Here is a 23,696-nt window from a genome sequence, read left to right on the forward strand (position 1 = left end):
AAAAAAAAAAAAAAAAAAAATGATATTGGTTTGATTGATTTCTTATTTCCCAGATCCCCCGGGTCCGGCGAAACTAACTTATTCTCCTTGGCGAGTTATAAAGGGTCAGTCGTTAGTAGTTAGCTGCAGCGTGGAAGAGAAAGGGAGACCTGAATCCAACAGGTAAAAGACATTTATATCTATTTTTCACCTTTTTAACTGCATTTGATTAATATTTTTTAATTTAATACAGAAAACCATGTTCATAAATTTTCCAAAGGTAATTCATAACAGCGCCATCTATGTTTGATGTAAGTTATTATTTTTAGTTGCCCAATTACTCGACATAGATGGCGCTGTATAAAATTTAAAAATCTGAGAATCATATTTCACAGTTGTTTAGTTACTAAATATAGATGGCGCTGTTATAAAAATCAAAAATTTTGATACTATGAAATTTATTTCACAGTTGTTTAGTTACCAAACATAGATGGCGCTGTTATTTTTTTTTTTACAAATACAAATTGTTATTTTCAGGTTCCGTTGGCACCGCGGGGGTCGTCTAATGAGTGACATTGTGTCAGCTGACTGGACTATAGACCCTGTCACTTTAGATCACAGAACAAACTTCTCATGTCGGGGAAATAACTCTGCAGGCGAGGGGGAACCTGCATTCGCTAATATTGATGTATTAGGTAACTTTTTATCTATACAATACTAGCTGTTGCCGTGCGGCTTCACTTGGAATAATAACTTTGTTTTATAGTTTTCAAATCAAATTCTTATAGTAAATGTCAAAATTACCGTAAGTGTTACTGTTGCTTCCTTAATGTTGGCAGCTTGTAGTTTAAAGTCCCTTTCCCACACGCTATTAAACTTTAGGGGTAAATAAATTGGAAAAAAACCGTCATGTGTGAAATTTTGACAATTGCAATTGTATTACTAATGTAAACTATAAAATAAAAATTTTATTACTTCATACAAATTCGCATGGGAACAGCGATACTATATTTTTAAATCAAAATAATTACTATTTCAGTATTTGAATGCATGTTATTCTAAAACGTTCAATTTCCAGCGCCGCCAAGTTTCAAATACGCTATGAATCATTACAGCGGAGCTCTCTACAGATCTCAGGTTAGTTTATTTCGTTACTAACTTATTTTCAATTAAAAACTCTATCGAAAAAATCTTTGTCCAAACGGAATTCGAGATTTTTAACTCATAAAATATCCAATACTTACTTATTGGTGAAAATAACCATAATTTTATTTAATTCGTTCAATATTGTACTAACTAATAGTTTGAAAATATATTTAGATCCCGTCTTAACAAATTGTAAATTATCTGATAATCCAATGTGTAAAATATGTAGAAAATATCGGATTTTATTACCTTATCTGACAGTGACGTCATTAAGCTATCTGAGCCTCTATCAGCCAGTTGTGGGACAGGTCCTTAATATGAATGCGAATGTTTAGATGGATGTTTATTAAAGTTAGCCTAAACTGCTGAATGAATATCAATTATTGTCATAAATATAGAGGATAGTCTGTAATACATAGGCTACTTACTTTTGTGTTTTTAAATCCACGCGGACGGAGTCACGGACGGAAGTTAGTTTATTAAATAAACTAGCTGTTGTGTACGACTTTGTCCCCGTTGAATAAACAAATAGTAGAAAAAATAGCCTATGTTAATTATTGATAGCCTAGCTTTTTAATGGTGAAAGAAGTTTTTGAGTTATTTCAATACATACAAAAATATAATTCTTTTCTCTTTATATTAGTATAGCTATTGCCCGCGACTTCGTCCTCGTGGTATTATAAAACATACGAACTATATAAATAACAAAAAGCTACGTATCCCACCGGAACCAGACATTTCTCGGAGGAACCTTATCCCATGTGAACTCCACACTTTGTTTTATATCTGTGCTACATTTCAATAAGATATGTGGAACCGTTTCAGAATGATCGAGTAAACATTAAAATAGTAAATTAATGAATCTTAACTATTTCCGGGATAAAAAGTAGCCTATGTTTTCTTCCAGACTGTGCTTTACGCGTATGGCAAATTTAATTAAAATCCGTTCAGCCGTTTAGTCTACAAACTGTAACAAACATCCATCTACACTTTCGCATTTATAATATTTATATGATAGATATTGCCTTATCAATAACATAAACAAAGAAAATTGTTTATACATAGATTGCAGCGCATGACAACACTCAGATGAATAATCGTTAACGTGTAGGTGTAACGTTATAACTGTTATAAATAGCTACTACCAATAGATTATTGACACTATAAACATTATTATCTATTATTTCTATAATTGAAATACATCGATAGATATATCGTAACGTATGTTTGTTTGTAAATATTGACTACGTAATCTGTAATCATTTGATTATATACTTGAAACTTTCACTAAAAGTACTGATTTTCTTTATTTTTAACGGTTTTTTTTATTAATTTAAAAAAAATTGTGTATAACGCCATCTAGTGTAAGTAATCCTTTGCTTTTCTAAAAAAATATATAACAAAAATTAAAGAAAGGACGGAAAATCTCAGATAATTTTGTAAGCGATCCAAAAATTAATTATTTTAGTTTCCTATTGCATTTTTTGTTTATAAAACACAAAGTTTCGCTCGCAGTTCTACGCGAAAAAAAACAACAAACATATCTGTTAGATCCTATAATCTATTCTGGAAATACTTTACAAACATCCATCCAAATTTTCGCATCTGTAAGATAAGGAATTACTCATTGCCATGTAGTAAAACAATATTAAACAGATAAACAAAATAAACAAACATCGTAACATTTATATATTTTTTTAGTTATGTACTTGTAAAAATTAAAACGAACGTGTAAAGTCAGGTGTAAACTTAGTTCTAGATGTGAAAAGAATTTAGTCTGTGAATCTGCACGGAATTGTTTTCAAGACGTGTTGTTTTATTGTTCTGTGAAATAATCGTTTATTAAATCAATATTTTAAAAAAATACTATAAATTGTGAAAAAAACTAAACTATAAATATTGCCATGCGTATAAATAATAATTACATAAATATAAAAGTTTTTACCTTTATGAGGTTAATGAGCGAAATTTGCTTATTTAATTAATTCGTACAGTTAGTTGTTTTTTTTTTAATGTTGCACAAAAAACTAAAGCTAACATTTATTTCATATAGATTAAAAAAAACTATAAACAGTGACAACTAATATTTTAATCTGTGGAATAAAGTGCTTTCTGAATATAGATTAAAAAAATCAAAGAAGAGGTTTTAAGAGAGTTCACGTATTGAACACAATTTTGAACTCTTTCAGAATATTTCCCTGTCGTGTACAGTGGAGTGCGCTCCGCTGTGCAGCGTGCAGTGGCTCAAAGATGACCAAGTCATTGATCCTGACAAAACTGACAGATATTATGTCGTCGAGAGGAAAATAGAACCTCAAGTTAATCGGAATGACTTCGAAGCTACTGAATCTACTTTGGTAAGCAAATCTCTAACTTAAATAGTAATACACGAACTTTTATTTTCATCATTTACATGCTTGTCTCAACTTTGTATTGTAAATACAAAAAGGGAGTATTCCCGACCGTCCTCCCGCTTTGTCTCCACAAGAGAATAAAAAGCTTTGTCCGTTCCACCTTTTAGTTCCACTATCATCAATAAAATAAGTTCCAACCGTGCCCTCATCGTAAAAGGTGAGACGGATGAACCTTTTTATTATCATCTGTCATCAAGTGGGGACAGAGCTGGGTGACGGTTGAGAATTATCCCAAAAATGTATAAAATTGATAGTGTTATAAAGTTTTAAATGTAATTCATGTGTTCTTAATAGAGTATACTATGCTACGCAACTGGCATGCCAGTTACTGGCACAATGTTTGAACACGCCAGTTAACGCCAACAATACCGTAGAAAAGACAGTGTCAAGCTTCGCATTACTCGACCTTACTGTCACAACTAGCTACTTACCCCCCACCTAATTCATTTTTTATTACAATTATACATTTATCCACTTTAACCCTTAATTCAATAATGTCCGGAAGAACAAATAATTTATAAAAAGTCTGCTACACTATTTAAAGAAAAATACGTAAGATTTTGATGTTAGTTGGTAACATGTAATTGCTACAAAAAAACCGTCGAATTAACAAATACAAATGGATAAAGAATCTTCGTAGTAATGTTTAGATGCAACCCTATATGGGTTGTGTGTAATATGATTGTGTACGCCAGCACTGGAACATGTCGGCGTGGGCTGGCGGCGTGCTGTCGCGCGCGGCCGACGTGGCGCGCTACACGTGCCGCTCGTCGCGCAACGCCGCCGGCCCGCCTGTCAACAGCACCACGAAGTTTGCTGTCGAGTGTACGTATGCTCTACTAATGTACACAAACATGTCCTATATACACTATTGAAATACACAAACGCAATCTTTACACACTGTTGGAACATTACACAAATGCATTCCACGTTTACACACCGTTGAAAGATAACAAAAATGCATACCTTCTTTACACACTGTTGAAACGTTACACAAACGCATCCTATTTTTACACAAGATTGAAATATTACACGAACTCATCCCATCTTTACACAAGTTGAAACATTACACAAATGCATCCCATCTTTACACACCACTGAAATATATTACACAAACAAATTCTACATTTACACATAATATCTGCGATACACGGGATTTTCTATAAAACTGAAATTACATTAAGTATTTGAAATATTTCAAAATTAAAAATTTTGTTAAAGTATTATATGCTTTTATGTTTCCTTTTAGATGAACCAGAGAACATAACAGTGACACCCCAAGTAGTCTCCGTTATTGAAAACAAAATACCGGGAAAAGTTGTCTGCTCAGCTAAGTAAGTTTACATATTAACTTAATAATATTAAAAATGTATTTAAAATTACTAATGTTGTTTGATTTGACTAACATTGCAAATGTATCAGAATCATAAAAACTAAAATAACGCCATCTATCGGTTTATAAAAATACATTAACGGTTTGCTGAAGTTTCCATTTATTTTATCACGAGCTGTTACCCGCGACTTCGTCCATGTGGAATTAGAAAACATACGAACTATACGAATTACAAAAATCTACGTATTCCTCGGGAACCGGACATTTCTCGAGGATGAAGCTTATCCTATGTGAACTTCAAACTTTGTTTTGTATCTGTGCTAAATTTCAATAAGATATGTTGAACCGTTACAGAATGATCGGGTAAATATTAAAAAATTAATGAATCCCACGGGAATCCGGGATAAAAAGTAGGCTATGTGTTCTTCCAGACTATGCTCTAAACCTGTGTCAAATTTCATGGAGATCGGTTCAGCCGTTTGGCTACAAACGCTAACAAACATCCATCCATCCATCCATCTAAACTTTCGCATTTATAATATGACTAAGATTCGTAAGATTACATGGAGATCCATTAGTGTAAGGAGTCAGTGCATTTTATGAAGTTATCGAATCATAAACACCGAATTAAATGTAGCTGGGAATCCGGCCATAAATATCACAAACTACAAATATTTTGAATCATGGCTGGTTACCATCTTTATTTAACCAGTTAGTGTTTCAAATTGTATTACAATACGTCAGTATAGGAAATATTGGGTTGATGAGCAAACCTTATCGCTTATCGCAACCGAATTATTTACATTTAATTGTCTCATCTGATTATTCATCATCATCATCATCAACGCCTTATCCTACTCCTGTACGACGCACCGGGTTTTCATCCTCCTAATAACAGTAGCATCCATCATCTCTGTCATCACCTTCTTGATCCTGTCACCTTTCTCGCAATCTCTTTCCATTCACTCATAACTAACATTTTCCTTGTAACATGCGATTCATCCCTCCTCATAACAAACCCATACCAGTAGTACTATAGAATTATAGAAATATAGATATAGGTTATTTCTAGCTACGTAATATCCTAGGTACTAAGGTTGCTTCAGCAATCGCAGCAGGCTATTAGGGATTCCTCGGGAGTACATACCAAGCTAACATCTTACTCCTTATTTTGTCAAACTCAATTTTCCAGCTATTTATAGAATGTTAAATGTCAGGGGTTTCCCGATGCCGAGCTACTCGTGGCGCCGCGAGGTGTCCAGCAAGAACCAGGGCAAGGAGCACAGCAACCGCTCGCTGGTGCTGTCGTCCTCCAGCACGCTGCTGCTGGGCGCGGTGCCGCGCGCGATGGCCGGCCGCTACCTCTGCCAGGCCCACAACAAGCACGGCGCCGTCAGCGCCGCGCTCTACCTCGACGTCTTGTGTCAGTACCACTCGCACTGCTCCCTTACTGCTTACTGCTTATTGCTGCTGGCCGGCCACTACTTCGTCCGCGTGCTAGGATAAAACATGCGAACTATATAAATAACAAAAAGCTATATATCCCACGGGAACCAGACATTTCTCGGAGGAACCTTATCCCATGTGAACTCCACACTTTGTTTTATATCTGTGCCAAATTCCAATAAGATATGTTGAACCATTGCAGAATGATCGAGTAAACATTAAAAAACTAAATTGATGAATCCCACGGGAACCGTAACTATTCCCGGGATAAAAAAATCATACTTTCTTCGGTCTTCCTCTACCTTTGTAGCCACACTCGATCACACCGCAATTTTCTTTCGATGGTATATATTTTTTATGATATTGTTAAGTTGTTGTAAAGTTGGAAAACTCGCAAGCGGCCACCTGAATCCACCGAAGTGGAAAGCGACCGCTGCCCATAAATATCCGCAATTACAGATGCGTTGCCTACCCTTCATTGACGGAGGGGGAGACGCACATAAAGTGGACATTTCCCCTACATATGCGTCTCCTCCACCGTCGAATCCACTTTTCCCTCCCATCTTCCTTAAAAAGGGTGGAAAGGGAAAGGGACTAAAATTAGGCCTTCGGTACCACACTTATCAGAGTGTAGTTGGAATTGCTTCCACTTTACGCCTGTCTTCTTTGTGGTCGTGGTATTGCTGGGGGTTTATTATTTCCCTTTTTATATTCTAATTTATGTTTTTTTTTAAATTCCAGTTGTACCGGAATGCGGTATCAAACAGATAGAGAAGGACGGAGAACAACTGCTCGTCTGCACTGCTCACGCAAACCCCGCTGAGGTTAGTTTATAGCGATATAACAACTAAAGATTTATCTTATTAAATAATTACATGATAAGTATTGAAAGTTTTGGAAAAACAAGCAATTTTCAAACACAACAGATAATTAACTAAAGTAGAAGAGAAACATGCTGTTTAAAGTGTTCTAACTATTGAAAACGAGTTATACTGGGTTATATATTGACTTTTGCTTCAAATGGAGTAAAATCAATGTAGTTCGGAAATATTGAATTCAATGTACCAAAAACTAATGAATCGTTAAATCAAATACTCTTTGTTGTTTGATGACGTCACAACACTCTGGCCGCGTTTTCGCACGAGATTTGTGATGTTATTTGTTTGGTGCCAATAGTCGTTTTTTCTGGTGGTCACAGTAAGAACGTTTAAAAAAAAGGAAACGATTATTCCCAATCATCAGCCCGCTCTGTCCCCACGTGGTAACAGATGAGAATAAAATTTTCATCCGTCCCACCATTTGTTACGACACAACGATTGAAACTTATTTCATTTAATAACAGACCAGATGGAAATCTGTCACCTTATTGGTGATAGAGATTAAAAGGTGGGACTGATGAAAGTTTTTATTCTCACGTGGGGACAGAGCGGGGTGACAGCGGGGTGAAGCGGGATGACGGTTGCGAGGGTGTTGCGCAGGTGTCGTTCAGCTGGCGGCTGAAGGAGGAGAACGACAGCCTGGCGGAGGAGCCGGCGCGAGGCGAGGAGGCGAGCTGGCAGCGCGGGCTGCAGAGCTTCCTGCGGCTGCGCGCCGTGCCGCGCTACCGCACCTACCAGTGCCGCGCCAACAACTCCGTCGGCGTCTCCGAGCCCTGCGAGCGCGGCGTGCCGGGTGAGGCCACTTGTCTACACTGCCTTACACTGCCTTACACTGCTCGCTGCCTCTACCGATGACAGTTTAGATGTTTCACTGCTGATAATGCCAGAACCCCGCCTTAAATAATCATCATCCTCCTTATCCTACTCCCGTAGGTCGTAATAGGTTTTTGTCCTCCACATAACGTATCTCAGTCACTCCCTTTTTGATCACGACACCTTTCACGCAATACAACCATCTCTTTTAGGTCTACCTCTGTACCTCCACATTCATAACTAACATCCTTCTTGTTACATTCCATTCATCCCTTCTCATAACATGCCCATACCACTCTAACCTTTTATTCCTTACTTTCTCTATCACATGGGCTACTCTCAAACTTCCTCTAATATACTCATTTCGTATCTTATCCAATCGTGTTATCCCACACATCCATCTTAACATTCTCATTTCTGTCACATGTCTCCTTTCATCCGTCCTTTTTACTGCCCAACATTCAGTTTCATACATCATGAGAGCCTTGTAAATTCCTCTTTACTTTAAAGAATTTGAAGGTCGCATATTAAATTGAAAGGCAATCAATATCTACTTTACTAACGCACTGGATTGTCTTGTTGTTTAATTAGGAACGTAGATTTACAGAATAGTATAAGACGAAATAGGTGGCTTTACTGAATCAATGTTTTCTACCTTACAGCCAACCTGGAAAGTTACAGTAAGTTAATACAAAGACATAAGACATTTAGATCATAACATACTTCATACTAATATTATAAATGCAAAAGTTTAGATGGATGGATGTTTGTTACCGTTTGCAACCAAACGGCTGAACAAATCTTCATGAAATTTGGCACAAGTTTAAAGCATAGTCTGGAAGAACACATAGGCTACTTTTTATCCCGGGAATAGTTAAAGTTCCCTTGGGATTCATTAATTTAGTTTTTTTAATGTTTACTCGATCATTCTGCAATGGTTCAACATATCTTATTGGAATTTGGCACAGATATAAAACAAAGTCTGGAGTTCACATGGGATAAGGTTCCTCAGAGAAATGTCTGGTTCCGGTGGGATACATAGCTTTTTGTTATTTATATAGTTCGTATGTTTTCTAATACCACGAGGACGAAGTCGCGGGTAACAGCTAGTTACAAATAAAAATTAAATATCAGAAGATTTAAAACATTAATTACATTGTTAAAATAACGACAAATTGTAAAATGTGTAAATTAGAAAATAGTGGGTCGCTTACTCTATGAAGTTTTTGTACTGTAACAAACAGTTTTATTGTATTTTTCAAATTTATTTTTATCCAAAAAATCAAAAAAGTATATAATACTTTTTACAAATGTTATAACTAGCTTTCGCCCGCGACTCTATCTGCGTGGAAGAAAATAAGCAAAAGTTAGTAGTCTATGTTTTCTTACAGACATCTTTGCTAAATTTCATCGAGATCCGTTAAGCTGTTTGGGATACAAATTCTAACATCCATCCATCTATATACACATCTCTCCTAATGATGCAAATGTTATGTTTGTAAGAGTTTATATCCTAAACTACAGCAGGAATTAAATGAAATTTGACATAAATATAGAACATAGTCAGGAACCACACATAGACTACTTACTTTTTTTTGTCAACTCCGTCGGAATCGCGGGTAAAAGCTAGTATTTCGAGCAATAATTTTGAGCAAAAATATTGAAGAACACTGTTTATGATTAAAAAGAAGATATTTTTAAAATAGGAAAATAATGTGACATCATCTTGTTTTTAAAATGGTTCTCACATATAAAATTAATAATTTCTGCTTACTCGTTTACTTATTTGAACAAGCACTATAATAATTCCAGGCAGCAAAGTATGGTGGAGAGATCAGTACAAGCTGCTGCTGTTCGGAGGAATCGCCCTCGCGGTGCTCGTCGTCACCGTCATCCTCTGCATCATCATCATCTGCATCTGCAGGAGGATGAGGACCAAATCTAAATGTAAGTGTTTCACTCTTGTTGTCCAATTCTGCTTTCTTGTCACCTTTGTTTTTTGTTAATTTTAAACAGACTTTAAGAAATATATAGACTGGACGTAGAACATTTAACTGGTAACTTCTTAGGAATCTTAGGTTTACCTCATGTTTGTTTTAAAACATTAGTATAAATAACTATTGTATAAAATATATATAAATATTTAAATTTGCTTTCATGATATTTATTGGCAAATAATTTAAATACAAATATAATAAAACGTAAACATACCCTACTTCGTGACGTCAGATGTCAGCAATCACAGCACATTTTTGAATAACTCTTTCTTTTATAAAAAGCCCTACACTTACGACACGCTTTAGATGATATATTTTCACGCTATTAAACTTAGGGGATAAATAAATTGGAAAAACATTCATAAAAGAAAGGGACCATAAACAGCCAACATCAAGGTTGCCATTTGTCATCATGTCATGACATTTGCTATTGATAATTTGACAAAAGTAAACAATAAAAAATTGTCATAATTTCATGCGGATGAAGCCACACGGGAACAGCTAGTATATATATATACATATGTATACAAAAAAAACGTATTATACGTACTATGCTCCCTCTATATATTTCTTGAATGTCTTTGTTGTCATCTTCATTAGCATCTAGATAAATGTGAGTTACTTAGTGTCACTAACTTTGCTTATTTTGTCTGTTCCTTTCCGGATGCCGCCTAACAAATAACGTCACACTAATATACGGCTGTAGATAATAATCCCGTGGAATTAGAGGAACGAGAGAAGTAAGTATCGTTTTATATATCGTTACTTGAGAATGTTTAGATAACTTAGAATTTATATTAGATTTCATATTTCACGTTTATAAGAATTTTATCCCCTTTTAGCACATCTTTTAATTTCGTTGAAATCTATTTTATGTTCTTTCATAAATTATTTCCAATAAAATTATTAACTATTCCTAAAAGTCCATTCTGTATATATTTTTATTCATTATAGTTAAAGTATTATATCGTATATTTTATTTTATTGTTTATTTATCTATATATGTAATATATATGTTGGTCTGTTTTGATCATTATTTATATTATTTTATTGTTTACTAGCTTACACCTGCGACTCCGTCCGCGCTTAAAAAATAAACAAATACAAGTGTTCTTCCAGACTATGCTTTACATTTATGTCAAATTTCATCGAGATCCATTCAGTCGTTTTGACATAAATGTAGAGTATAGTCTGGAAGAACACTTGTATTTGTTTATTTTTTAATCCCGCGCAGACGGAGTCGCGAGCGAAAGCTAGTATCGTATATTTGATATATATGTATATATTGTGTGTGTGCGCGCCGCAGCGCCGCCCTTGGTCCGAGCAGAGTCTTGGCACACGCTCTCGATGCCGCCGCTGCTGGCGCAGGCCCCCCACACGCACAGGTTCTAACGGTTCTCGGATTGTTTCACTTTTATGCGTGGAATTCGCTATTTGCTTGGACCATCGGCTGCGACAAACTAATCCGTCATCGAACATTATCATGTTCAAAATTCCCACCTTTTACGAAACAAATTCAGTTTTCGAAGTATGTAAGTGTTACAGCATTACAAATAAACGAGGGAAAGTAAAACTTAGGAATAAACAGAGTAACTTTATACCGCGTTTATTTGTAAGGCTCTTTACGCATTCCTTTGAAACTATCGCACAATTATAAAATACGGGTTTCTCATCACCGTACCATTTTTTAGCTCATTAGGTAAAAAACCCAGTATCTTATGAACATTATAGTTGTAAAGCAAGTTTAAATTTACAATCGCACAAATGTACGATTGTAAATTGTTTCGGATTCAACTGTTTAGTTGCCCAACTAAAAAGCGAGACAAAACAGTTATGCGATAGTTTAGTCAGTGTGCGCTCTTATAAAGTTAGTCAAATCCGACTGTGTTATATTTTTTCTTTATATTATCAATATCGGAGTAAATGCCTGTTCCATCATTAGCTGATAGATAGCTTAAAAATGTCACTGTCAGATGAGTTAACAAAATCTGATATTTCCATAACATTTACACGTTGGATTGTTATCAGACAATTAACAATTTAGTGGGACAGGCCCTAAGAGTTGTTGAAATCCGAATTAAGCAAGCTGAATTTGATTTGTAATCATCATCCTTGCCCTTATCCCTTACGGAGGGTCGGCACAGTATGTGCTGCTCCATACATCTCTATCAGCCGTCATATCTGAATCCACTCCTTTCTTAAGCATATATTTCACACAATCCATCCATACTTTCTTCGGTCTTCCTCTGAAAACCTCGAATTCTCTGAATTTGATTTGTTAAAAGTTAAAAACCAGCATGAACCAGTTCATCTCATATTTTCATTATCTTCTTTAATAATTACGTTTATTATAATTGTCTATTACTGTGTAGGTTCCTTACCGCTCTAACACCAGACGTTCTCAGACTGACTACAATTAATAGTTCAGGTACTAACAAACGTTTGTATTTACATTTAGATGGGGAATGCTTTTTTACTGCTGTTTGCTGAAGTTGATTGAATTTTCTGTGTGATTCCAGTAGTCGACTCGCTTGCACATCAACTGCATGCAAGAAGATTGTTAGGAAAGCATTCTTCTTGATTTATTATTTTATATATATATTTCATTATTTCATTAATATTATTTATATTTTCTTTCATTTCGAACGTCTGTTTATATTTATCATTAATAATATATTTTATACAAATATGTATTTTATAACCCTTTTTATATTTTAATCGGTTATATTTTTTAGTACTGAAATATCATTTAACAAGTCATTGCATGATCCTAATAATTTTGTTTGTTTTCATGTTAATATTGATGTAGTCCGGACGGTAGCTGTCTAAACGAAGTATCCATAGCGCAGTCGATCATATCGCAAGCTTTGCCCGCTTTGTCTCCGCGCATCAGTTTGTCATTTAGCCATAAATCCTCAGACAGAACCAGACTAGTCGATTCACAAAGATATCCAAACAATTTAGAAATGAACAGATTCAATGATAAACCAAACACTAGTTTACAAGCGAGTCTCTCGCAATTACAAGCAACTATCGATTCCAATAAGATTAAAACCGATGAGAACAAAACAGAAACTCCCAAACCAGAAACCAATGAAAATAAACCACAAACTGTAACGACACCAAATAAATGGCCTCTAAAACCAGGAGTACTAGTTCATGTTAATTCCAACCACACGTTAAGTCCAAAGAATCAAGCTCGTCTTCAAAATACAAACAAACCAGTAGACAAAGAAGATAATAATCTAGGATTACTAGAAAGAAATCAAGAAAGAACTGATACTAACAAAACACCTAAAGCTGAATATAGTAAAAAGAACGGAAAACCTAAAAGACATTCTAAAAACGTGGTATCAGGAATTATAAGAAATTTAACAGGAAAAAACGACAATTCAAACGAAGATAGTGGTAAATACAAGAAAATCAATAAATCAAATAGAAGAGCTGTTTCTTTAATTAATTTAGGGAAAACTGGATATGGTCTGCCCAAAGGAAGGATAAGATCTTTCTTTCAAAGCGAAACTCCGAATGTCATAGTTACTGAAGGAGGTAGTTCTCATTTTATAAGTTACCCACATTCTCTTCATGCTATCAGACTTGTATGATAATACTTTGATCCAATTCAACCATAAATTACCTTTTTTTTATAACATAAGGTAGCAAACGAACAAGCGACTTGAATCCGCCAAAATGGAGAAACGATCGCTGCCCATAAACATCTGCAATAGCAGCGATGCCTACCCTTATCTGACGGTGGAGATGCACATAAAGAGGATATTTCCCCTTCCTATGCATCTCATCCATCGTCAAATCCACTTCCCATTCCCATCCTCTCCTTATAAGAAAAGGGTGGTAAAGGGAAAGGGAGTTAAATTAGGCCTCCGGCACCGCACTCATCTGACTGTACACGGAATTGCTTCCACTTCACGTCTGTCTTGTGCGGTCGTGGTATTACTGGGGGCGTGCCGGCCTATTCGTTTTTGTTTGGTTATTTACATAAATAAATGATTGAAAAATCAAATGATTATCATACATCACTTTAAGCTAGTTCTAATGCATGGTTTCTCTTGTCTTTGCGATATTTTAGTGGCACGTTTAATTATGATTTGCATTTACCTGAGTGTTGCATGTTTTAGTCGTGTCATTTAAAAGGCCTGATAGAACAACAAACAGAGTTGAGACTGTCGCCGATATCAATTCAAGGAATAGAAAGAGAAAAAAACCAGGAGATAGTAAGTATAGAGTTAAAAAAAACTTAAACGCTGTAAATGCTTCAGAAATTGTTAAAGACTTAAATGTATTACTTTATAGAGCAAGTAAGGAATTAAAAAACGTAGGAATCTTTGTTGATATGCGAATAATATATTCTTCTTTGAGATAAAATGAGATAACTAATTATACTAAATTAAAAAAAGATGTATATAATTTTTTTTTATAACATAAGGTGGCAAACGAGCAAGCGGCCACCTGAATCCGCCAAAATGGCGAAGCGACTGCCCATAGACATCCGCAACTGCAGATGCGTTGCATACCCTTATCCGACGGAGGAGACGCACATAAAAAAGATATTTACCCTTATTATGCATCTCCTCCAGCGTCAAATCCTCTTTCCCTTCCTCTAGAAAAGGGTGGTAAAGAGGAAGAGAGTTAAATTACGACATAAGATGGTCTTAAAGAAGTAATATCTTAAAATAGCAGTTATAAGGTTATTTGATTGGCGAAGTTAAATGTTGTATTTTTGTATTCGCCAGGCCCAGCTACGAATGGCGCAGATAATGCGGCGAACGGCCTCGCAGCGGACAACCCCGGCCTCTACGAGAACCTGCCGTTCCACGGCCTCCAGCAGCCCCCCAACAAGGTACCTCCACTACCTACTGATTGCTTTCAGAGTGTTGCTTTTATTTAACAATTCTCAAAAATGTTAATACAAATATGTATCTGATTTAAATTTTTAGAGTCCAAATTTTTTGTATCTTTCCCTTACCATCCTTTTCTTAAGAATGGAAAGGAAAAATGGATTTAATGGTGAAGGGGACGCACAAAAAGGGATTTTTTAATTATTTACAAACAAACAATACAAAATACGAAATTAAGTAAAATCGTCTATAAACCCAATTAAGGGGATTTACTATTTATGTGCGTCTTCTCTGTCATTTAAAGGATTACAATGTATTTGCAATTGTGGATGTCTGAGCATAAGTTGCTTCGCCATTTCGGCGAACTCTTGCTCATTTGCCACCTTATAATATATAAAAAAATTGTTAATACCTATTTATTTTATAACATTTATCTTTTGGTTGCATTTTAATTTTTGTTTTGTTTTTTTTTTTTATTTCATGTTTTAATCGCATGCGATATAAAGCCTGTGCAAGCGATACAACCCAGAGTTGTCGAAACTAACAATAAACATGCAAAAGGAATCGAACATTTACAAAAGCAATTGACGACAAACCCGTCGTTCACTCCCAGAGTCGTTTGTCCGCCGTTTATGCAAAATTATACCTTAACTCCTCCACAAAATGCTCAATATCAGACTTACGGGATTCCAGTACTATCACCAATACAACAGATGTATCCCATACACCAAACTGTACTATTAAACCCATATCTACCACAAATGCAACCAACTTTCTTAAAACAATTCCCAACAATAGATGAAGAGGTAACCGAACCTGACACGAGAAAGTTCAGTTCATTAAATACAAGGAATAATAAAAAATTACCTCATTTCCAATCAATGAGAATAGTTAGAAAAAGGAATATAGAAAGATTCTATCCAAATACTGTTTACGGAGAAAATTTCCATGAAATTAATAACAACAAGAATAGAGAAGAATCAGATAACGATAAAGATGGAAGAAATGAAGATGCGATTTATGCCAACTATCCATCTTTACTTAAAATTAAATCTAACATAAGTGGTGTAGAACAGTTTGAGAATTTAACTGATTCCATCCAAGTTTGCGAAGAGACGAATTATCAAATCAATAGTTCAACTAATTCATTAAACGCGCCTATTCCAGCTCCACGAAAAAAACTATCTCCGTTCACTTCACCATTAAAATCTGATCATGTATACGTTAATTTGTCAATGCCACTTATTACAAGATTTAGCTCTATCGATGTTATCGACGGACCAGTTAGATCAACTAAATCAGTTGAAGACGTATCTAAGATTGATAAATACCCAATTAGTAACACTAAAAGTAATTTAACCATAACTAAAATGGATAACGAAACAGGAGATATAGAATCTGAAAGTAAAGATGGAGACAGTAATACAAATGTCAAAGATATTCAGAAACCAAATATCGTTGCAGCGACTCCTAAGAGAAGTACAGTAAATACTTCGATCACTTTACCATCAACTTCTTTGGTAAAATCAGTTGTCAGTCAACTAAACGATCAGGGTTTAAATAAAGTTGGATTACCAAAAAAGCAAGTGATAGTACCAAATAAAACATTACAAATACCCAAACTAACTGAAAAACCAATACCAAAAAAAACTTTAGTTAAACGTAGTAATTCCGTCCAAAGTGACTTTAATAGTGATATCGCCCAGGTATAACCGCTTCGTATGTTTTCATTTCTTTATTTTTTTTAATTAATTGTCCATGTTCTAACACTGCTCGAATTAACGCTTTTACCCGTTTCAGAATACTAACATACTCCAACAACAATATATGCAAAAACGAAATCATTTCACTAATCTAAGTTCAAAAGGAAAGAATAAGAAAAACTTCCAAATACCTATACAAAAGCATCATAGTTTCTGTTATTTTCAACCTATAAAAGTCGATAAACGAATACCAGTGGATCAAGAACGGTCTTATAATAACACAATAGGACCTGTCATTTACCAAACAGGCGACGTACAATATTACACAAAAACACTAAACAGAACTAAAGAGAAGAATAGTCAAAAATTGAATCGCTTAAAGAAATCAGAAAGCTTAAGAGAGAAATTATCCTGCGTCGGTATCTACGACAACTACGAGAAACCGAATTACCCTGAACCGGAATACAATGAATCTGAAAGAAAATCCTACTTACAATTATTAAAAGGGAACTACATATCCAGTTCATCGAGGAATATAAACCCCGAACACATCTGTAGCTCCAATTTTAACACTATGGGTCCCAAAGACGAGAGATCTAAACATAAAAAATTAGTTTACGCCGATCTAGCGCTAGGTAATCATAATTTAAAATTTAAAAATACAGTCAATTCAAATAAACATTTATACGATACGTACTCTATAGGGAATACTGACAAAGATAGCAATACTCATAAGAACAACGTAGTCAGCAGTCAGAGGAAGAACAACCAACAGAGAAGCGACTACGCCACGCTTAAGTTTCATGAAATCGACGTCTGAGAGGTAAGTTTTTTTAATAAAACCATAATCAGGAAGAAATTTCATTAAACAATCATTCGATATTAAACGAAAATTAAACAAAATTATCTGCAAATTATTTTTAGCGCTACTTTAAGACATTACAAGTTATTTATTTTTCCCTAAAAGACAAATAAATTTAATTTAGATCGAGTTTTAAGACATAATTAGTGATAAACTAGCTGTTCCCGTGCGACTTTATCCGCATAGAATTATGTCAAATGATCAATAGCCAAAATGACATGACATGACAAATCTTGGCAATCTTGCTTCCTTGATGTTGGCAGCAACTTATGGTCTCTTTCCCACATTAGGGTTTTTATCCAAAATATTTACCCCCTAAGTTTAATGGAGTGAAAACATGTAGCCTAAAGCGTGTTGTAAATGTAGGGCTTTTTATTAAAAAGAAATAATTATTCAAAAAAATGCTGTAATTGCTGACATCTTAGGCAACAAAGAAATATGTGTTTACGCTTTATTATAATAGTACAGATAGATAGGTGTAAATTCCAATAATTTTATCCAATCTTAAATCGATGCTAAATTAACTTCCATGCTTTACCTAAAGCATGATATCCAACACCAATCTCTAGAATAACTGCACACTCAGAGAGGTATAATGAAACTGACCCTTAGTGATGATTAGTGGTCATGTCTCTGAGTCGCAGTTACTGCTTTAAATAAGCATGTCTGCAATGTTGTGAAAGTTTTGTCTTTCTGTGTTCTAGGGCCGCTTTGCCAAGAGTGACACGTACATTTATTAAAACTAAGGTAATTGGTATCTTCAATATTGGCTTTAGCGAATTACAATTAACTGCTTTTAATTTAACACTTATTAAAATTACCACACATTCGTATTTTAGGATTAATATTTTTGATGCAAGAATTAAAAATATAATTGTTCAGAATTAACAGGAAATATGCGTTAAATGTATATAATTAAAGTATAAAATTTTATTTTTTACAGATTATATTTGCTTAAATATATCTAAATATATAAAACTATATTTGTATAGCATATATTTATTATTTAATTGACACTACATTTATAATAAAATTTTATTTTATTACACATAATAATTAGGTAACCTTAATAATTAGATAATTGCACAGAATACACTTTTTTGGTGGAGAAATTGAGGAGCAAAAGGTTAGCGTGGTATGGACATGTTATGCGACGAAATGATGGGGACATAAACCTGAAAGTGTTGAGATTGAATGTGGATGGCTACAAAGGAAGAGGAAGGCCGAAGAAAGTATGGATTGTGTGAAAGAAGATATGCTTAAGAAAGGAGTGGATTCAGATATGACGGCTGATAGAGATGTATGGAAGAGCAGCACATACTGTGCCGACCCTCCGTAAGGGATAAGGGCAAGTGGATGATGACACTTTCTCTTCGAATGTATCCATAGAATGTTAAACAAACCAACAAAGGAAATCCAAAAATCACTTTAAACATATCACACTATACAAAAACAATCTACAGCTGTCATAAATAAGTTAATTTTTTATTATATTTTTCCCAGCCATTCAGACCAGAAGACCAGTTCGTGTACGCAGACGTGGACCTCAAGGACTACGGGCCCATCAACTACAAGGCAGCCTCCATCTACGCTCAGATGAAGAAAGTCAAACAACAACAGAAGATGCAAGAAGTTTACGACAAACAAGACGATGATATGCTTTGATTACTATTATTGAAAGGTAACTTGGATAACAATATTACCATCTCACACTTATACAAATAAAGACTAGAAATACAATTGTAATACTGCAAAAGATACATTTTATGCTCTATATGTATATTCTGTTTTAACTATCAAAATTGAATAATAATACATTATATAAGTGTATACAGCCTTTCAGTGTCAAAAAAAAAACAATTTAATATTCCGATATTTTTTATATACATTTGATAACTGTATCAATATAGTGTGTCTAAATAAGATAGATTAGTTTGATAAATGACGCATATGAAGTATCGAATTTAACTTGTAAGGCAAATGCCATACTTAATAGACAGGTGTCGTAGTGACGAAACACGCAGCTAACAATTATGGACTATCGATATTCGGTTTAAATAATTATCGAACTCAACTAAAATTATTATTTTCTTATTAACTAATTTATAGGACAATTCTAGTGTTGATTAGAGTGTAGAGAATTTAACGATGACGGAAATAATAGCGAAATCCAATTCGATTACGTACGGCTGTAGTAGTAAATATTTACTTACTCTCATTGTTTGTTATGGTCATTATTAATTTGAGAAAAAAGTGTTTTTATTTTTTAATTCATAAGTTAAAAATATAAATCTATCGATTTCAACTTCTATAAAAATAAAAATCGAAAATCGATAAGATCCATGACTGATTTTACACAACCCATCCCTACTAAATTTGAAATGAATTGTCAAACTAATCTAAATTATTTAGACACACTATAGATTTGGAAATATTAAATTATAATTTTCATTTATTGTCGAATAATGTTTTAAGTCGTGATCAAAGCATATTAACTTGTATCGTATTTCCTATAGAGATGGTAACGATTTCAAATAAAACCTTTATTCATATCTAGCACCTGCCTGAATGTCTATCGACTCTAAACACAAACAACCCCAAAAAATAGTTTTAATGTACAGAATACTGTAACCACAATTGTAAATAAAACGTAGTTTTCTTATATAAAAATGTTAATTAGAATCACACATTAAGGAAAGGTATGGGTTTTATGATCTTTAAAAAGATCAACATAAAATACATTACAATCAATAATACACAAAAAGTTTCAATAATACAATGAAAGGCTTTGTATTATTGAAAAAAAAATACTTGGAACATAATTTTATCCCTATTACCGTATTTTTAGACGAAATACAGTAAAAGGTAAAAATACAATTGAAGGTAACTGTATACAGTAACCTTTTATTGTATACAATGACTCCAGTTGTATACTTTAGCCTTTCATTGTATACTGTCTTTTACTTGATCTTTTTAAACTTCCATACAAATGTGGATATTATTGTATGGACATAATTTCCATACCTTTATTGGAGCTAATCAAGGGATCTAAGTCGGAAGTTTCTGTCAGATCACGGTAATGCCGTGAACAGGGTATTTGGCTTGACTTTGTCAATGTGGCGGAAAATGGACAATTTTATGTTTCAAAAAGTACACAAGTGTACATATTTTATTTAAACTTCATTAAAATAAACAATCTTATGTCCATTTCACACTTCATATATAGTTTTTTTTAAATTTTTAATAGTTAATCTTTTTGAAACATAATTCTGTTAAATATTACAGCAAGCTTTTAAAAAGATATCGAACGCTGAGATCTTTGTCCGTCCAAGCGGGAAAGTCATATTGGAGAATTATCAAACAACCGATCGAAAATGTATCTTTTTGCATAACAATAAAGATCAAATTCGATCGGCGGACCTCAATCACAACCTTGTAATTAGTAATATCAAAGACTATCCAAAGAGATAGATTTAATGCGTAAGTTAAGTATGCGATTGGCGTTAACTCGTGTTCAATTTACGCCGAGGTGCAAATTTGCTAAGTTGGCGCAAAATATTTGGCCAACTTGGTGCAAACTTTATTAGCGCAAATGTCGGTCAGTGTTGGTGCAAAGTTTGCTTTGTTGGCGCGAATTTGGAGGAATGTAATTACTTCTTAGTCACGGCCCGTAGGGTAATATTGGCATTTATTTTACTTTTTTTGTTTTTTTTTACGATTGCAACGAAAAACGAATTTCTGTATATGTATTTAACTTTTCAATTTAAAATCCACCGTGTTTTTAACGCTTTTTGTAACTATTTTGTATTATGATAATTTTCCAGTTAATGTGGCACTACCATAACAACGACATTTACTTTGCGAATACTTTTTTTTTACGTTAATTTTATAAGTGTAGTGCCACACTAGTTAATGTTACTAAATTTGTTTTGTGCGACTAAACGGACGTTTTAAATATAATGCACTAATGTATAAATAACGCGGGGGAAATATTAAAATATAACTTGATAATGTGAATGTTGATTGCATTTACTTCGTTTCTAGATATTTGTCATTTTGTATTTTAATATTTAAAAAATAATGCACATTAGTAAGGTGCTCAAATCACTGTAAAAATCATAAAATTTAAATAATCATTGGTCTATTGTATATTTTAATAATTTTTAGTAAGTAAATTCACAGTAAAATGCATAATAATTTTACAATAAATAACATTAAGAATTTTTTAATTGAATACATAAATTTTAAATCCATCCATTTTAACTACAAAATAACGGATTTTTCTCCAAAAAAGATAGATTTTTTTTGTACAAATAAACATTAATTTGCACTCAAAAACATGTACAAAATAAAGATTTGAAACTCCGTTAAAAATATGTAAAATATTAGATAATGTACATAAGACCAATGATTATCAAAGTTACATTAGACAAAGTTAAAGTTAGTAAAAGTTTTGTACATAAAGCAACTTGTTATGATATTGTCTGATAGAAAATAATAAATAATTTATGGATTTTTATCTATGGTTTTATTTAAACACCACTCAGAAGAAAGGAATAAATAAAGAAACCTTGAGAATTATAGAAAATTGGACATAGATAAAAAGTAAGGAATTTATATCTATACTATTATAATAAAGCGTAAACACACACTTCATTGTTATCTAAGATGTCAGCAATTACAGCATATTTTTGAAAAATTTATCTTTTAAAAAAATCCCTACACTTACGTCATGCTTTAGGCTACATATTTTAGCGCCATTAAACTTAGGGGATAAACATTTTGGATAAAATCCCTAATGTGGGAAAGAGACCATAAGCCGCCAACATCAAGGAGACAAGATTGCCAAGGTTTGCCATGTCATGTCATTTTGACATTTGCTATTGATAATTTGACAAATGTAAACAAATAAAATTTTCATAATTTCATGCGGATGAAGCCGCACGGGAACAGCTAGTAATTAATAAATGTGGACTAAAGTGAAATTAAAATGAAACTAAAACGAGATATATATGCGAAAGTTTGGATGGATGGATGTTTGTTAGAGTTTGTAGCCTAAACTGCTGAACGGATCTCGATATACATAGATGATGTAGTCTGGAAGTACACACAGGATACTCACTTTTGTTTGTTTTTTAATTCCTCAAGGATAACGTCGCGGGCAACAGTTAGTGTTAAATGAAACAAAACAATTACTAATAATTTCATTTATTTAATATAAAAAAAAACATTTCTATAAACGCATCGAATTCTAATTAAAAAAAATATCACAGCCATTACTTTGATGGGAACCACTCTCAACCCACAAAACATACAAAAACACTATTTACATAAAGTACAGTTAATTTTCTATTACATAGACATCAGCAACAAGTCTTAAATATTATGTAACAATTATTTATCGTGTTACAAACGTATTTAAATAATTTTAAAAAGTGTAAACTTTCATACATCCTACTTGAATGTTTAATTTTTTACACCTTAACAAACATTATCAAAAGAAAAGATTTGTATTTTTACCAAAAAAACTCAAAAACTACTGGAACTGTTTCAATACGCCATTCATCATTTTAAAGTTGCAATATCATTAACAAGGGCTAAATTTATTCTGGTATTTTATAAGAACGAAGTTGCTACAAAACATATTTTTGAAGCTAGATTTTCTTATAACGATATTGATATCGAAATTAAGTAAATATTACATTTTATTTTACGTCTAATCAAGGCCGAACATAAACCAGTTTAATCCAATCTAGATATGTTATCCATTTATAGTAATAATAACAAATTGATAAAATCAGTTGGTACAACGCGGAAATTATTACATTACTAGTTAACATTGATTAGTTTTCCTAATCACAATATAATCAAAACAGTTTTCTTTTTGTATTTGATGTTAATATGTTTACTGCGGGGATTATTCCCAACCGTCACCCCACTCTATCCCCACGTAAGAATGTAAAATTTCGCTCCGTCCCACTTTTTGCGACTAGGGGACGGAACTTTATTTTCAACGGTTCCATCTGTCTTATTAGTGATAGTGGGATAAAGCGGGGTGACGGTTGGGAATAATCCTACTGCGGCAAGAAAAATCATAATTCTTCATTTAGTGCAGCGGCGGGCTAAAATGCGCCCCCAATGATATTTCCGCCAGTGGCAGGTCTTTCTAAACCTACCAAAACTAGGATAGATTAAATTGTGGAAAATTTGTGGAAACATTATGTATACATTTTATGTTATGTAATATATACACCTGAGATAAAAGTTTC

The 23,696-nt window shown here is 33.7% G+C and overlaps 1 protein-coding gene across 7 annotated transcripts in view; it reads left to right on the top strand.

Moving 5' to 3' along the window:
- The window catches only part of LOC106108902 (hemicentin-1), a 329,995-nt gene extending 310,795 nt beyond the window's left edge, over window positions 1-19,200 (top strand). The window contains exons 14-32 of one of the 7 annotated variants that reach the window (XM_013290236.1): window positions 54-162; window positions 517-674; window positions 1,058-1,116; window positions 3,315-3,482; window positions 4,235-4,364; window positions 4,789-4,873; window positions 6,090-6,295; window positions 7,060-7,142; window positions 7,797-7,989; window positions 9,822-9,956; window positions 10,713-10,746; window positions 12,816-13,555; window positions 14,143-14,238; window positions 14,758-14,864; window positions 15,369-16,568; window positions 16,663-17,200; window positions 17,270-17,388; window positions 18,132-18,174; window positions 18,931-18,979. In XM_013290236.1, coding sequence (XP_013145690.1) covers window positions 54-162; window positions 517-674; window positions 1,058-1,116; window positions 3,315-3,482; window positions 4,235-4,364; window positions 4,789-4,873; window positions 6,090-6,295; window positions 7,060-7,142; window positions 7,797-7,989; window positions 9,822-9,956; window positions 10,713-10,746; window positions 12,816-13,555; window positions 14,143-14,238; window positions 14,758-14,864; window positions 15,369-16,568; window positions 16,663-17,200; window positions 17,270-17,385 — 4,157 coding nt within the window. In that variant the 3' untranslated portion in view covers window positions 17,386-17,388; window positions 18,132-18,174; window positions 18,931-18,979. Of the gene's footprint in view, window positions 1-53; window positions 163-516; window positions 675-1,057; window positions 1,117-3,314; window positions 3,483-4,234; window positions 4,365-4,788; window positions 4,874-6,089; window positions 6,296-7,059; window positions 7,143-7,796; window positions 7,990-9,821; window positions 9,957-10,712; window positions 10,747-12,815; window positions 13,556-14,142; window positions 14,239-14,757; window positions 14,865-15,368; window positions 16,582-16,662; window positions 17,389-18,131; window positions 18,175-18,930 lie in introns of those variants that run through there. The other 6 variants (XM_013290234.1, XM_013290235.1, XM_013290239.1 and 3 more) reach the window with 6 other exon arrangements.
- The last annotated feature ends 4,496 nt before the right edge of the window (window positions 19,201-23,696 follow it).

This window comes from Papilio polytes, unplaced genomic scaffold (genome assembly GCF_000836215.1).
Source record: "Papilio polytes unplaced genomic scaffold, Ppol_1.0 DF821400.1, whole genome shotgun sequence".
Classification (NCBI taxonomy): Eukaryota; Metazoa; Arthropoda; class Insecta; order Lepidoptera; family Papilionidae; genus Papilio; species Papilio polytes.